Here is a 15,736-nt window from a genome sequence, read left to right as displayed (position 1 = left end):
TTTTCTTACATATGGATCAATTGATAAATCCAATCAATCTTGGCATTCAGTGTCTAAATATTTTGTAAAACTGGTACTTATGGACATGGCTGGTCAATAAGTAAACAAATTTGACATTTCCAGTACATGAGTTTATTTTATTCACATATAATGATACAAAGACATTTCTTAAATCTCTAAGAGAGTTTCTAGTCTTGTATTTCAATTCTGCATTGATTATGTTTGGTTTATAAAACATAGTTTAAAGGTTGGTATGTCATTTATAAACTCAACATCAGATCTTCTATTGAAAAATAAAACAACAATGTTTAAAATTTGCACTGAATAGTGAATGATATTCACGGCTCAAAACAATAGAAAGTATAAGGGCAATTAATTCATATGTGTCAGCTTGTATAGGCCAAAGAAACTGCAGTGAGTTATTATCTGATATGGTCATGAAATTCAGTTCAAACCTAAGTCAAACATTCAAATAAAATGGCGATATCTGTGGTAGACAGAATAATGGCTTCCTAATGCTGTTTAAATCGTAATCCCAGGAAAATATGAATATGTTACATTACATGACAAAGAGGAATTAGGTTAGCAGATGAAAATAAAGTTGTTAATCAGCTGACTTCAAAATAAGTAAATTATCCTGAATTACCCAGGTTGGCCCTTTGTGATCACAAGGGTCTGTGAATGTGGAAGAAGGAGGCAGAAGAGTGAGACAATGATTACACGTGAGAGAAACTGAGCTGGCCCTCGCTTTTTTTGAAGATGAAATGGGGTCTGGCCCTTGCTGTTTTTGAAGATGAAATGGGGTCACAAGTCAAGGAATGCAGGCAACCTCTAGAAGCTGAAAAAAGCAAGAAACTGGTTTCTCCCCTGGAACCTGCAGAAATAACATGAGCCTGTAGAAAGAACATAACCTTGCAGACACCCTGACTTTATCCTATTGAGACCCATTTCAGACGTCTCACCTTCAGAATGGTAAAGTAATAGACATATCTCAGAAATACTGCAATTTGGTTCCAGATGACCCCAGTAAAGCAAGTGTCACAGTAATGTTAGTCGTGTGAATTTTCTCATTTTACAATGCATATAAAAGTTGTTTATACCATAGTTTATTAACTGTGCAATAATATTGTGTCTAAAAATACAATGTATGTACTTTAATTTTAAAATATGCTATTGCTGAAAAATGCTAGCAGCATGAACTTTCAGCAAGACATAATGTTTTTGCTGGTGGAGGGTCTTGGCTCAGTGTAGATAGCTATTGGCTGATCATAGCGTTGGTGGTTTCAGGTTGAGATAGCTGTGGCAATTTCTGAAAATAAGACAACAGTGAACTTTGTTGCATCTAGAACTCTTTTCACAAAATATTTCTCTGCAGCATAAAATGCTGTTTGATAGCATTTTATACACACTAGTACTTCTTTCAAAATTGGAGTCAATCCTCCCAAAGTCTGCCACTGCTCTGTCAATTAGGTTTAAATAATATTCTAAATTATTTGTTGTCATTTCAGCAGTGTTCACAGCATCTTCATCAGCAGTAGATTCTATCTCAAGAAACGACTTCCTTAGCTCATTCAAAAGAAGCATCTCCTCCATGAAAGGAGGAGGTTATCTGAGATTTCATCAATTCAATCACACCTTCAAACTCTACTTTTAATTATACTTCTTTTGCTATTTCCACAATATCTACAGTTATTTCTTTCACTGGAGTTCTGAAACACTCAAAGTCATCCATGAAGATTGGAAGAAACTTCTTTTAAGTTCCTGTTAATGTGGATATTTTGACTTCCTCCCATGAATTACAAATGTTCTTAATGGCATCTAGAATGGTGAATTTTTTCCAGAAGGTTTTCAATTTATTTGGGCAACATCCATCAGAGGAATCACTATCTATGGTAGCTATAGCCTTAAAAATATATTTCTTAAATAATAAGAGTAGGAAGTCAAAATTACGTCTTTATCCATGGGCTGCACAGTGAATGTAGTGTTAGGCATAAAAACAACATGAATCTTCTTGAACATCTCTATCAGAGCTCTCGGGTGATGAGGTACATTGTCAATGAACAGTAATATTTTGAATGAAATCTTTTTTTCTGAGTAATAAATCTCAAGAGCGGGCTTAAAATATTCAGTAAACCACGATGTAAACAGATGTACTATCATCCAGCCTTCTTGTTGCATTTGTGGACCACAGGCAGAGTTGATTTAGTGAAATTCTGAAGGGCCCTGGGATTTTTGGAATAGTCAGTGAGCACTAGCTTGAATTTAGACACTAACTTCATTGGCTCCTACCAAGAGAGTAAGCCTGCCCTTTGAAGCGTTAAAGCCAGACCTTGACTTCTCTCTCTAGCTAGGTAAGTCCTAGCTAGCATAATCTTCCAATAGAATGCTCTTTGGTTTACACTTAAAATCTGTTGTGTAGTGTAGCCATCTTTATCACCGGCCTTAACTGGATCTTCTGGATCACTTGCTGCAGCTCCTACATCAGCACTTGCAGCTTCACCATGCAAGTTTATGTTATGGAGAGGACTGCTTTCCTTAAACCTCGTGAACCAACCACTTCCAGCTTCAGACATTTTTTCTCACATCTCTTAGCCTTCATAGAATTAAAGAGAGTTAAGGCCTTCCTCTGGATTAGGCTCTGATTTAAGGAAATGGTATGGCTGGTTTGATTTTCTATCCAAACCACTAGCACTTTCTCCATATCAAACATAAGGCTCTTTTGCTTTCATATCATTCATGTGTTTACTAGAGTAGTACATCTAATTACCTTAAAGAACTTTTATTTTACAGTCACAACTTAGCTAACCATTTGGCACAAGAGGCCTTTCAGCCTAACTCTTCTTTTGACATGTTTTCCTCACTAAGCTTAATCATTTCTGGTTTTTGATAGAAATGAAAAGATGTATGACTCTTTCTTTCACTTGAACACATACAGGCAATTGTAGTTTTTTTTTTTTTTTTTTAATACTTTAAGTTCTGGGGTACATGTGCAGAACGTGCAGGTTTGTTACATAGGTATACATGTGCTATGGTGGTTTGCTGCACTCATCAACCTGTCATCTACATTAGGTGTATCTCCTAATGCTATCCCTCCCCTAGCCCTCCATCCACTGACAGGCCCCGGTGTGTGATGTTCCCCCACTTGTGTCCATGTGTTCTCATTGTTCAACTCCCACTTATGAGTGAGAACATGTGGTGTTTGGTTTTCTGTTCGTGTGTTAATTTGCTGAGAACGATGGTTTCTAGCTTCATCCATGTCCCTGCAAAGGACATGAACTCATCCTTTTTTATGGCTGCATAGTATTCCATGGTGTATATGTGCCACATTTTCTTTAACCAGTCTATCATTGATGGGCGTTTGGTTTGGTTCCAAGTCTTTGCTATTGTGAATAGTGCCGCAATAAACATACGTGTGCTTGTGTCTTTATAGTAGAATGATTTATAATCCTTGGGGTATATACCCAATAATAAGATTGCTAGGTCATATGGTATTTCTGGTTCTGGATCTTTGAGGAATCACCACACTGTCTTCACAATGGTTGAAGTAATTTACACTTGCACCCACAGTGTAAAAGCATTCCTATTTCTCCACATCCTCTCCAGCATCTATCGTTTCCTGACTTTTTAATGATTGCCATTCTAACTGGTGTGAGATGGTATCTCATTGTGGTTTTGATTTGCATTTCCCTAGTGACCAGTGATGATGAGCTTTTTTTCATGTTTGTTGGCTGCATAAATGTCTTAAGAAGTGTCCGTTCATATACTTTGCCCACTTTTTGATGTTTTTTTTTTTTTTTTTTTGGTAAATTTAAGTTCTTTGTAGATTCTTGATATTAGCCTTTTATCAGATGGATAGATTGCAAAAATTTTCTCCCATTCTGTAGGTTGCCTGTTCACTCTGATGATGGTTTCTTTTGCTGTGCAGAAGTTCTTTAGCTTAATTAGATCCCATTTGTCAGTTTTGGCTTTTGTTGCCATTGCTTTTGGTGTTTTAGTCATGAAGTCTTTGCCCATGCTTATGTCCTGAAAGGTATTTGCCTAGGTTTTCTTCTAGAGTTTTCATGGTTTTAGGTCTTACATTTAAGTCTTTAATCCATTGTGAGTTAATTTTTGTATAAGGAGTAAGGAATAGGGCCAATTTCAGTTTTCTGCATATGGTTAGCCAGTTTTCTCAACACCATTTATTTAATAGGGAATCCTTTCCCCATTGCTTATTTTTGTCGGGTTTGTGAAAGATCAAATGGTTGTAGATGTGTGGTATTATTTCTGAGGCTTCTGTTCTCTTCCATTGATCTATATATCTGTTTTGGTACCAATACCATGCTGTTTTGGTTACTGTATCCTTGTAGTATAGTTAGAAGCCAGGTAGCATGATAACCCCCAGCTTTGTTCTGTTTGCTTAGGATTGTCTTGCCTAATTCTGTGAAGAGAGTCAATGGTAGCTTGATGGGGATAGCATCAAATCTATAAGTTACTTTGGGCAGTATGGCCGTTTTCACGATATTGATTCTTCCTATCCGTGAGCATGGAATGTTTTTCCATTTGTTTCCTCTCTTATTTCCTTGAGCAGTGGTTTGTAGTTATCCTTGAAAAGGTCCTTCACATCCCATGTAAGTTGTATTCCTAGGTATTTTATTCTCTTTGTAGCAGTTGTGAATAGGAGTTCACTTATGATTTGGCCCTATGTCTGTTATTGGTGTATAGGAATCCTTGTGATTTTGGCACATTGATTTTGTCTCCTGAGACTTTGCTGAAGTTTTTATCAGTGTAAGGAGATTTTGGGCTGAGACAATCGGGTTTTTTAAATATACAATCATGTAATCTGCAAACAGACAATTTGACTTCCTCTTTTCCTTTTTGAATGCCCTTTATTTCTTTCTCTTGCCTGATCCCCTGGCCAGAACTTCTGATACTATGTTGAATAGGAGTGGTGAGAGAGGGCATCCTTGTCTTGTGCTAGTTTTCAAAGGGAATGCTTCCCGTTTTTGCTCATTCAGTATGATATTGGCTGTGGGTTTGTCATAATAGCTCTTATTATTTCAAGGTAGGTTCCATCAATACCTAATTTATTGAGAGTTTTCAGCATGAAGGGGTTTTGAATTTTGTTGAAGGCTTTTTCTGCATCTGTTGAGATAATCATGTGTTTTTTGTCATTGGTTCTGTTTATGTGATAGATTACGTATATTGATTTGCATGTGTTGAACCAGGCTTGCATCCCAGGGATGAAGCCGACTTGATCGTGGTGGATAAACTTTTTGATGTGTTGCTGGATTAGTTTTGCCAGTATTTTATTGAGGATTTTCGCATTGATGTTCATCAGGGATATTGGCCTGAAATTTTATTTTTTTGTTGTGTCTCTGCCAGGTTTTAGTATCACGATGATGCTGGCCTCATAAAATAAATTAGGGAGGATTCCCTCTTTTTCTGTTGCTTGGAATAGTTTCAGAAGGAATGATACCACCTCTTCTTTGTACCTCTGGTAGAATTCAGCTGTGAATCCATCTGGTCCTGGAATTTTTTTGGTTGGTAGGCTATTAATTACTGCCTCAATTTCAGAACTTGTTATTGGGATTTGACTTCTTCCTGGTTTAGACTTGGGAGGGTGTATGGGTCCGGGAACGTATCCATTTCTTCTAGATTTTCTAGTTTATTTGCATAGAGGTGTTTATAGTATTCTCTGATGGTAGTTTGTATTTCTGTGGGATCAGTGGTGTTACCCCTTTATCATTTTTTATTATGTCTGTTTGATTCTTCTCCCTTTATTAGTCTGGCTCGCAGTCTATTTTGCTGATCTTTTCAAAAAATCAGCTCCTGGATGCATTGATTTTTTTTTTTTTGAAGGGTTTTTCATGTCTCCATCTCCTTCAGTTCTGCTGTGATCTTAGTTATTTCTCATCTTCTGCTAGCTTTTAATTTGTTTGCTCTTGCTTCTCTAGTTCTTTTAATTGTGATGTTAGGGTGTCGATTTTAGATTTTTCTTGCTTTCTCTTGTGGGTATCTAGTGCTATAAATTTCCCTCTACATGCTGCTTTGAATGTGTCCCAGAGATTCTGGTACATTGTGTCTTTTTTCTCATTGGTTTCAAAGAACTTATTTGTTTCTGCCTTCATCTCGTTATTCACCTAGTAGTCATTCAGGAGGAGGTTTTTCAGTTTCCATGTCGTTGTGCAGTTTTGAGTCAGTTTCTTAATCCTGACTTCCAATTTAATTGCACTGTGGTCCGAGAGAATGTTATGATTTCCATTCTTTTCCATTTGCTGAGTTGTGTTTTACTTCCAATTATGTGATCAATTTTAGAATAAGAGCAATGAGTTGCTGAGAAGAATGTATATTCTGTTGATTTGGGGTAGAGAGTTCTGTAGATGTCTTTTAGACCCACTTGGCCCAGAGCTGAGTTCTGAATATCTTTGTTAATTTTCTGTCTCATTGATCTAATATTGATAGTGCAGTGTTAAAGTCTCCCACTATTATTGTGTGGGAATTTAAGTGTCTTTGTAGGTCTCTGAGAACTTGCTTTATGAATCTGGATGCTCCTTTATTGGGTGTATATATATTTCACATAGTTAGCATATGTATTTAGGATAGTTAGCTCTTCTGGTTGCATTGATCCCTTTGCCATTATGTAATGTCCTTCTTTGTTGTTTGATCTTTGTTGGTTTAAAGTCTGTTTTATCAGGTACTAGGATTGCAACCCCTGCTTTTTTTTTTTTTTCTGTCCATTTGTTTAGTAAGTATTCCTCCTACCCTTTAATTTGAGCCTATGCATGTTTTTACACATGAGAGTCTCCTGAATACAGCACACTGATGGTTCTTGCCTCTTTATCCAGTTTGCCAGTCTGTCTTTTAATTGGGGCATCTAGTCCTTTTACATTTAAGGTTAATATTGTTATGTGTGAATTTGATACTTTCATTATGATGCTAGTTGGTTATTTTGTCTTAGTTGAGCAGTTTCCTCATAGTGTCGATGGTCTTTACAATTTGGTGTGTTTTTGCAGTGGCTGGTACTGGTTTTACCTTTCCATATTTAGTGCTTTCTTCAGAAGCTCTTGTAAGGCAGGCCGGGTGGTGACAAAATCTCTTTTGCTTGTCTCTAAAGGATTTTATTTCTCCTTCACTTAAGAAGCTTAGTTTGCCTGGACAGGAAATTCTGGGTTGAACATTCTTTTTTTAAGAATGTTGAATATTGACCCCCACTCGCTTCTGGCTTGTAGGGTTTCTGCAGAGAGAACCGTGGTTAGTCTGATGGGCTTCCCTTTGTGGGTAACCCGACCTTCCTCCCTGTGTGCCCTTCACATTTTTTCCTTCATTTCAACCTTGGTGAATCTGATGATTATGTGTCTTGGGGTTGCTCTTCTCGAGGAGTATCTTTGTGGTGTTCTCTGTATTTCCTGAATTTCAATGTTGGCCTTTCTTTTGCTAGGTTGGGGAAGTTCTCCTGAGTAATATACTGAAGAGTGTTTTCGAACTTGGTTCCATTCTCCCTGTGACTTTGAGGTACACCAACCAAACGTAGGTTTGGTCTTTTCACATATTCCCATATTTCTTGGAGGCTTTGAAATTGTTTCTTTGTTTCTTTTCATTCTTTTTTCTCTAATCTTGTCTTCACCCTGTATTTCATTAAGTTGATCTTCAAGCTCTGATACCCTTTCTTCTGCTTGATCAATTCGGATATTGATACTTGTGTATGCCTCACGAAGATCTCGTGCTGTGTTTTTCAGCTCCATCAGGTCATTTATGTTCTTCTCTAAACTGGTTATTCTAGTTAGCAGCTTATCTAACTTGTTTTCAAGGTTCTTAGCTTCCTTGCATTGCGTTAGAACATGTTTCTTTGGCTCAGAGGAGTTTGTTATTAACCGCCTTCTGAAGCCCACTTCTGTCAATTTGTCAAAATCATTCTTCATCCTGTTTTGTTCTCTTGCTGGCGAGGAGTTGTGATACTTTGGAGGAGAAGAGGCGTTCTGGTTTTTGGAATTCTCAGCCTTTTTGTGCTGGTTTCTCCCCATCTTCATGGATTCATCTACCTTTCGTCTTTGATGTAGGTGACCTTCCGATGGGGTCTCTCAGTGGACATCCTTTTTGTTGATGTTGATGCTATTCGTTTCTGTTAGTTTTTCTTCTAATAGGCCCCTCTGCTGCAGGTTTGCTGGAGGTCCACTCCAGACCCTGTTTGCCTGGATATCACCAGCAGAGCCTGCAGAACAGCAAAGATTGGTGCCTGTTCCTTCCTCTGGAAGCTTTGTCCCAGAGGGGTACCCTCCAGATGCCAGCGAGTGCTCTCCTGTATGAGGTGCCGGTTGGCCTCTACTGGGAGGTGTCTCCCAATCAGGAGACATGGGGGTCAGGGACCCACTTGAGGAGGCAGTCTAACCCTTAGCAGAGCTCGAGTGCTGTGCTGGGAGATCTGCTGCTCTCTTCAGAGTCATCAGGCAGGGAACATTTACATCTGCTGAAGCTGCACCTATAGCTTCCTCTTTCCCCAGGTGCTCTGTCCCAGGGAGTTGGGGGTCTTATCTATAAGCCCCTGACTGGGGCTGCTGCCTTGTTTTTCAGAGATGCCCTGCCCAGGGAGGAGGAATCTAGAGAGGCAGTCTGGCCACAGGGGCCTTGCTGAGCTTCAGTGGGCTCCTCTCAGTTCGATCTTCCTGGCAGCTTTGTTTACACTGTGAGTGTATACTGCCTACTCAAGCTTCAGCAGTGGCGGACACCCCTCCCCCAACCAAGCTGGAGCATCCCAGATTAACCTTGGACTGCCATGCTGACAGCGCGAATTTCAAGCTCGTGGATCTTAGCTTGCTGGGCTCTGGGGGGGTGGGACCCCCGAGCCAGACCACTTGGTTCCCTGGCTTCAGCCCCTTTCCAGGGGAGCGAATGGCTCTGTCTCGCTGGTGTTCCAGAAGCCACTGGGGTATGAAAAAAAAAAAAAAACTCCTGCACTTAGCTTGATGTCTGCCCAAACAGCTGCTCAGTTTTGTGCTGGAAACTTAGGGCCCTGGTGGTGTAGGCACCATAGGGAATATCCTGGTCTGTGGGTTGCGAAGACCATGGGAAAAGCACAGTATCTGGGCCCCGGAGTGCACAATTCCTCATGGCGCAGTCCCTCACCGCTTCCCTTGGCTAGGAGAGGGAGCTCCCCAACCCCTTGCGCTTCCCAGGTAAGGCAACACCCCACCCTGCTTCTGCTCGCCCTCCATGGGCAGCACCCACTGTCCAACCAGTCCCAATGAGATGAACCGGTACTTCAGTTGGAAATGCAGAAATCGCCTGCCTTCTATGTTGATCGCACTGGGAGCTGCAGACTGGAGCTGTTTCTATTCGGCCAGCTTGCCAGCAACCGGCCATTGTAGGGTTTTAAATTGGCCTAATTTCAGTGTTGTGTCTCAGGAAATGGGAAGGTCCAAAGAGAGGGTGGGAGATTGGGGAATGTCCAGATGGTGGAGCAATCAGAACATACACAATGCTTATTAATTAAATTTACCACCTTATATGGGTGGGATTCACAGTGCCCCAAAACAATCACAATAGTAACATCAAAGGTCACAGACCACCATAACAGATATAGTAAAAATAGAAAAGTTTGAAATATTGAAAGAAGAACCAAAATGTGATGCAGAGACACAAAGTGAGCTGAGACATGCCTGCATATTTGTGTTGTTTCAGGCCACTGAGTTTGTGGTAATTTGTTTTAGCAGCAATAGAAGACTAATACAGTAATCATCTGGTAAATGGTCAAGCCTGCAGTTGTTTAATTATGACCCAAAGTGATTAGTCCATATCTCCAAATACCTTGGCCATGTTCCTTTTACAACATGCCAGACAGACCTGACAGGAAAGTTGTGAGAATGAGAAGCCAGTTGTCCCTAATAAATACATATTGATGCCCATTCTACTTTGAAACTTCACTAACAAAATAAATTGCTACTCTCTCACCACAGAAATAAGAGTACATTTTTGAAAAGTATGTTCATATTCCATGTGTTATGTCATATCAATTTATATTGTTAAAAATTATATATATAAATGTGTATGTGTTTTCTAAAGCATATCTGACAGTATTTCTAAAGTGTCCAGTCATGAATTTGACATAAATCTACAGAATTAGAAACACTCCAAAAGTAGAACCACTGTCTGGAAATGGTAAGCGACTCATCACTGGGAATAATCAAGCAAAAGACCTTGCCTGGATGTAAGAGGTGAAATTCTTGCACTTAGTAGGAGATTGGGTTCAGTGGCCTTGAAATTTTTTTCTAATTCCTAGTTTAAAAGAAGTGTTCTTAATAAAGAGAATATTGACAGTGAAATCATAGGCAGGAGGAGATATTTTAAGTAGTCTCATTAAATATAAGAAGCTGACAACATGGCTCCTGGGAGACTTCAAATCATTTGATTGGTTTCTAAGTGAAATATAAATACGATTTGGGAAAATACGAACTAAAAAGAAGCCACTTAAAATAATAATTATAAAACTATATAATTGTTTGCTGAGTGTTAAAAATGATCAAAGTTGAAGCTACTGAGTTTAGAACTCCTGTTTATGTGTTAAGAGGACTCTTTTTTATAACAGCTTGAAGAGATGATTACAGTCATCACTTGAGAATACTTTATTGTTAATAAATTAAGCAATTCTTATGGTAAAGTTCTATCACTCAAATCAAAGTGCTCAGCATTAAAAAACAAAAAATCCCTTCACATAAAGTATTATATGTTTGGTATATTCTTTTTGGTTTTTAGCAGCAAATACCACTTAAGTGCTGGTGTGGACTGATTATTTGTATACCTGGAAAATTCATATGTTGAGATTCTGACCCCAAAGTTGATGATAGTAGCAGGTAGAACCTTTTGGGAGATGATTAAGTCATGAGGGCAGAGCCCCTTATTAATGAGATTGGTGCCGTTATAAAATAGTTTCAAGGGAGCTCCTTTATCCCTTCCACCATGTGAAAATACAGTGAAAATATGCCATCTGCGAACCAGAAAGCAGGCCCTTATCAGACAGTGAATTTGTCAGCACCTTGATCTTGGACTTCTCAGCCTCCGGAACTGTGAGAAATAAATTTCTGTTGTTTATAATCTACTCAGTTTATGGTACTTTGTTTTAGCTGGCCAAATGGACTAAGGTGTTATGCAGGCAATCCACTCTTCTCTTTTTTAAGTCAATGGATATTATAAAATTACCGGATGATTGCGTTAGTAAGTATGAGTTCTTAAGACAAAAGCAAAATAAAATGTAATGTTCTCTTCAAAGAGGAATAAACTATTTTGTTTATGCCTCATCTATTTCCTATACTCAATGATCTTGCATCCTATCTTCATCACCAGAGCATCTAAGAGTCTTACTTGACTGGAGAGGTTAAATACTGGAAGGCTTAACATTCTCCAGAATTCAGATCTGTTTGGTCATCTCCACACAGTGTATCAACTTAGGATGAGAAAATGGTACCTCGATAGGATGGAGCCTTCTGTTTGCCTAGAGTGTGAATGCTTTCCATTTCCTATTCCTTCTAAACCAACGCTGCCTTTCTCTTCTGGAACTCTCAGGATTTAACTCCATATCTAAGCAGGTTTAGCAGGGAAGAGAAGACATACATTTTTTTTTCCCATTGGCCACAGATCAAAATTAATATCACTGTGATGGATCCAGAGTCCACCCTAGTCCTTAGAAATGGTAGAAAAGGTGTGAATAACTCCCTGAATAACTTGTGAAGCACCAATCAGGTCCACAAATGTTTCCTTCCTACATGTTCTCCACTGAAGTCTTTCGGGGCTTGAGTGGTTCTAGGTCTGTAGGACCCCCTGTTAAAATACCAATACTCCTAGGACAACTTGAGTGCTATAGCACAAATATAATTAAGGACATAGCGGTAATACGGAATTTGAGGCCTCCATTCCAGGCAAAAAGAGTTTATAAACTCAAAATCTTGATCTTAAAATACGATTTGGTACCTATCTTATTTCAGAGTGTAACCTATTAAAAGTTCCATTGGTCCAAAGTTTTACTGTTCCCAAAGGCAAAGTGTATTATCTACATGTAGCATTCCCAAAAGACTAAAAAAAAAAAAAAAAAAAAAAAAAAATTAAACTGCAAGTATATAAGCTTGTTTACATGTGAATTTTCTGTAGTAAACAACCAAACATAACATAATAAACTCCAAAATTAAAGCACATAATGAGTTAAAATGTTATCTTTGAATTTTGACATGCTCAGTTACTGGAGAAAATGTCTAAGAAATCTTTTCTCTTGCAAGATTAGAACAGCAAAATGTATTTTTTTTATTGAATACTAAATGAAAAACTTACATCAGAATTAAATCTCAACTGGCAAATGTTGCATGATATGATTTGCTTTCTTCGATGGGGAAGAGGAACCCCGAATGTATGGTTTATTACAGCTTTCTGAATCGGGTCCATCTGTAATGAGAAAAAAGAAATACAACAAATAGAAATAAAGCTTGTCAGTTCCATTGGAATTTTGCCTATTTCATTAAAGAACCAATCTGTACAGCTTCATTCTACTGCTCACATTATAAAGAACCTTTTTATTCTAAGAAACAACATTTTTACTTTCTTGGAAAATAGATAACATTAAGCCCAAAGCTCAGTATGATAAGGAAATGATAAATTTACCCATTAGAGTCTGCATACTAACTGCTTTTCTCATTTAAAAGCGACAATTGTCTCAGTTTAATAACCCTTAAATATAATTAAAGATTTATCAAAATTCAAGTTACTGCTAATGCCAGCAATCTAACACAGAAGTATGTCTATACCATTGCCTCAAAATGGACTTCAAAACAGACTGGTCAGCTGGGAAGCCATGAAAATAAATTATACACCATTATCCAACATCAACCTTATGCTATGTTTGCTATCTTTTAGACTCTATAATAAACGAATCCTGCTTTACAATAATTGAAACATATAGAGATGTTAATTTGGTCATTCAGCAATCACTTGTTGACCATCTAGTATAGAATGTTAACCTATGGACTTATTGGGGGGTGCCAAGAGATTTGGGGACAGATACCAGTTATCTCCCTCCATTCTATTTCCAGGACAGGGCAAACAACAACAAAAACATAATGTCAGCAATCCAGCTCTGATAAAGTTTAACGTCCCTTTTCCAGGCTTTGTCCTATGGTTGCTCTGGCTGGAGTGCAGTGGTGAGATCATAGCTCACTGTAGGCTCAAACTCTTGGGTTCAAGCAGTCCTCCCACTTGAGCCTCCCAAGTATCTGGGAGTACAGGCTTGAGCCACCACACCCAGCCCTTAATCTTAATTCTTCCATGTAACTTCTTTCACTATCCATGTCTATTAAAGTTGTGATGAAGCTTAAATGTGATAATTCATGAAATTTACTTAGGATAGTCAGTGTGGGCACATTAAATAGATGCTGGCTATTACATGTTCTGTGTTGTAGTACATGTGAAGATCAAGGTTAATATCAGCCTCAAACACTATACTCATTGTTGGCACATTTCCCGTTTTTCACATGGTGAGATAAAAGGACTCATAAGAGTCTTCATAATAGATTGAGATAGATCAGAAATTATTTGATACACTCAGAAGTGCTCAGAATGTGTCAGAAATGACTGTCTAATATTCACCTTCTGTGACATGCTATAGTTCATTAATTCCCCTAAACAAGCCATTGATCAATTTCATCTCCTTTTGTGTTTCTCAAATCACTGGAATCACTTAATTCACAGGCTCTCTTCACTGGAAGGAAGGAGAAAGTTTCTGACTTCTTTGTATTCACAACTCCTATTAGGTTGTCTAGGTACTGTTAACATACGGTTTTGAATAATAATAGTAACAACAATAAAAATAGTAGCAGTTAGCATTTATTATAATGCTTTCCATAGGCTAATCACTGGACTAGGTGATTTACATATTACATGGTTACAGTGATAAAGGAGAACTCATGGGTGTAATCATTTTTCTTTTCCACCTTCCCTTTAAATTTATTATCTAACATTAACCCTTGCCCAAATTCTGGATGAAGCTCAGCCTCTCCTCATTATTTTTCTGGTCACTTTTAGGTATTAACAAATTATAGGCCGGGCACGATAGCTCATGCCTGTAATCCCAGAACTTTGGGAGGCTGAGGTGGGCGGATCACTTGAGGTCAGGAGTTCGAGACCAGCCTGGCCAGCATGGTAAAACCTTGTCTTTACTAACAAAATACAAAAAAATTAGCCAGGCATGGTGGCAGGTGCCTGTAATCCCAGGTATTCCGGAGGCTGAGGCAGGAGAATAACTTGAACCCGGATTGCAGTGAGCTGAGATCATGCCACTCCATTCCAGCCTGGATGACAGAGTGAGACTCTGTCTCAAAAAACAAATTACAGGATCACCTCTCTCCTTTACTACTGAATTCTATAATATTTTCTTTTTATCTGATTTTATTTAGGTATTATTTACATACAATAAAAATCACCAGTATTAAGTGTACAAGTGAAATGTGACAAATGCATAGAGTGAGGATAATTTTCACACAGACCTTTTCCACTATCTGGACAAGTTCCCTTTTACCCCTCTGTGGTCATTCTCTGCCTCCTCCTCCCAGACCCTGAAACCACTGGCCTGCTTTCTATGTATTTTTCCATTTCTGTCTCTGTATTTTGCCATTTCATATAAATATTATCATAGAGTATGTGGTCATTTGTGTCTGGAATCTATCATTCAATACAGTGGTGTTCAGATTCATCCATGTTATTACATGTATCAGCAGCTTGTTCCTTTTTATTTCTCAGTAGTATTCCTTTGTAAGGATGCACTACATGTATTTATCCATTCGCCATAATGAACATTTCATTATTTTCAGTACATTTTTTGATCTTTTCAAGTCTGAATATGCAACCTAAGATCATTCCTAAAATCAGTTAAGTGTCTTAATCCAAACATTAAAACTTAATTTAAAATTACAGTATCTCTTCCTTAGGTTGGGCCTGCTGTAGAATAGTGGTATGAAGGGCCACAGGACATAGTATAGGATTCTTCTCTACGTATACTGCCAAGTCCTCACCCCAGCTAAGCTTCTAAACCTTCCTCAATCTTATTTCCCCAGAACCAAAATTAACAATGCACAGAGCTTGAGAAAGCCAAGGGCCACACAAATGTGTGAATCTGCGCTGCTTCAATAGCCCTCATTCTGCTCTCTAGGATCATTCTTCTATCACATCTATAAAAACAACCACAGAGAACACTGAAGGGTAATATTCCCTTCAGCCACCAGCTGACGGGAAAATTAAAAGCAGAAAGAGATCATTGACTTACAGGTAGATGCCTTACCATGTTCTGTTGTGTACATTCTGTGCACGAATGGGGTGTGTTTCTATCAGGGGATAAGGCGAATTATGCCTATAACCCATTAAGGAATATTGAAGTCTCCTTATAATGATACTTTGAAATAAAAATGAACTGTGTATGTATATCAAAGATGCTCTCTGAAAATACATACTGCTGAGTTTTTATCATATTTTGGTGATCAGGGTATTACTATGGGTTTTTTTTAGTAACACTGGGGAGGCAGTGACCACATTCAATCCAAATTTGTAGAGGAGGTATTTTGGGACTAGTCATTTCATGCAAATGTAATATAGTCTTTAGATTAAGTTACTTTGTTTGAATTTAATTATGTTCTGATCACTGTGGCTATAAAATCATATTTCAAAATGCAAAGTGGTATATTCTGCAGAGAATTTTATTTCCCAGAATACTTAAAAAAAACTGAATTAC

General features: G+C 38.3%; 1 protein-coding gene across 7 annotated transcripts in view; it reads right to left on the bottom strand.

The window, feature by feature from the left end:
- ZNF385D (zinc finger protein 385D) overlaps positions 1-15,736 on the bottom strand; it is a 776,796-nt gene that overhangs the window by 138,507 nt on the left and 622,553 nt on the right. For all 7 annotated transcript variants that reach the window (XM_055286037.2, XM_055286058.2, XM_055285998.2 and 4 more), the window contains one exon: positions 12,295-12,405. In XM_055286037.2, the coding sequence (XP_055142012.1) occupies positions 12,295-12,405 (111 nt within the window). The remainder of the gene's footprint in view (positions 1-12,294; positions 12,406-15,736) is intronic.

Source organism: Symphalangus syndactylus, chromosome 1, assembly GCF_028878055.3.
Source record: "Symphalangus syndactylus isolate Jambi chromosome 1, NHGRI_mSymSyn1-v2.1_pri, whole genome shotgun sequence".
Classification (NCBI taxonomy): domain Eukaryota; kingdom Metazoa; phylum Chordata; class Mammalia; order Primates; family Hylobatidae; genus Symphalangus; species Symphalangus syndactylus.
The sequence above is the reverse complement of the archived record's forward strand: the minus strand, read 5'-3'. Positions and strand labels throughout refer to the sequence as shown.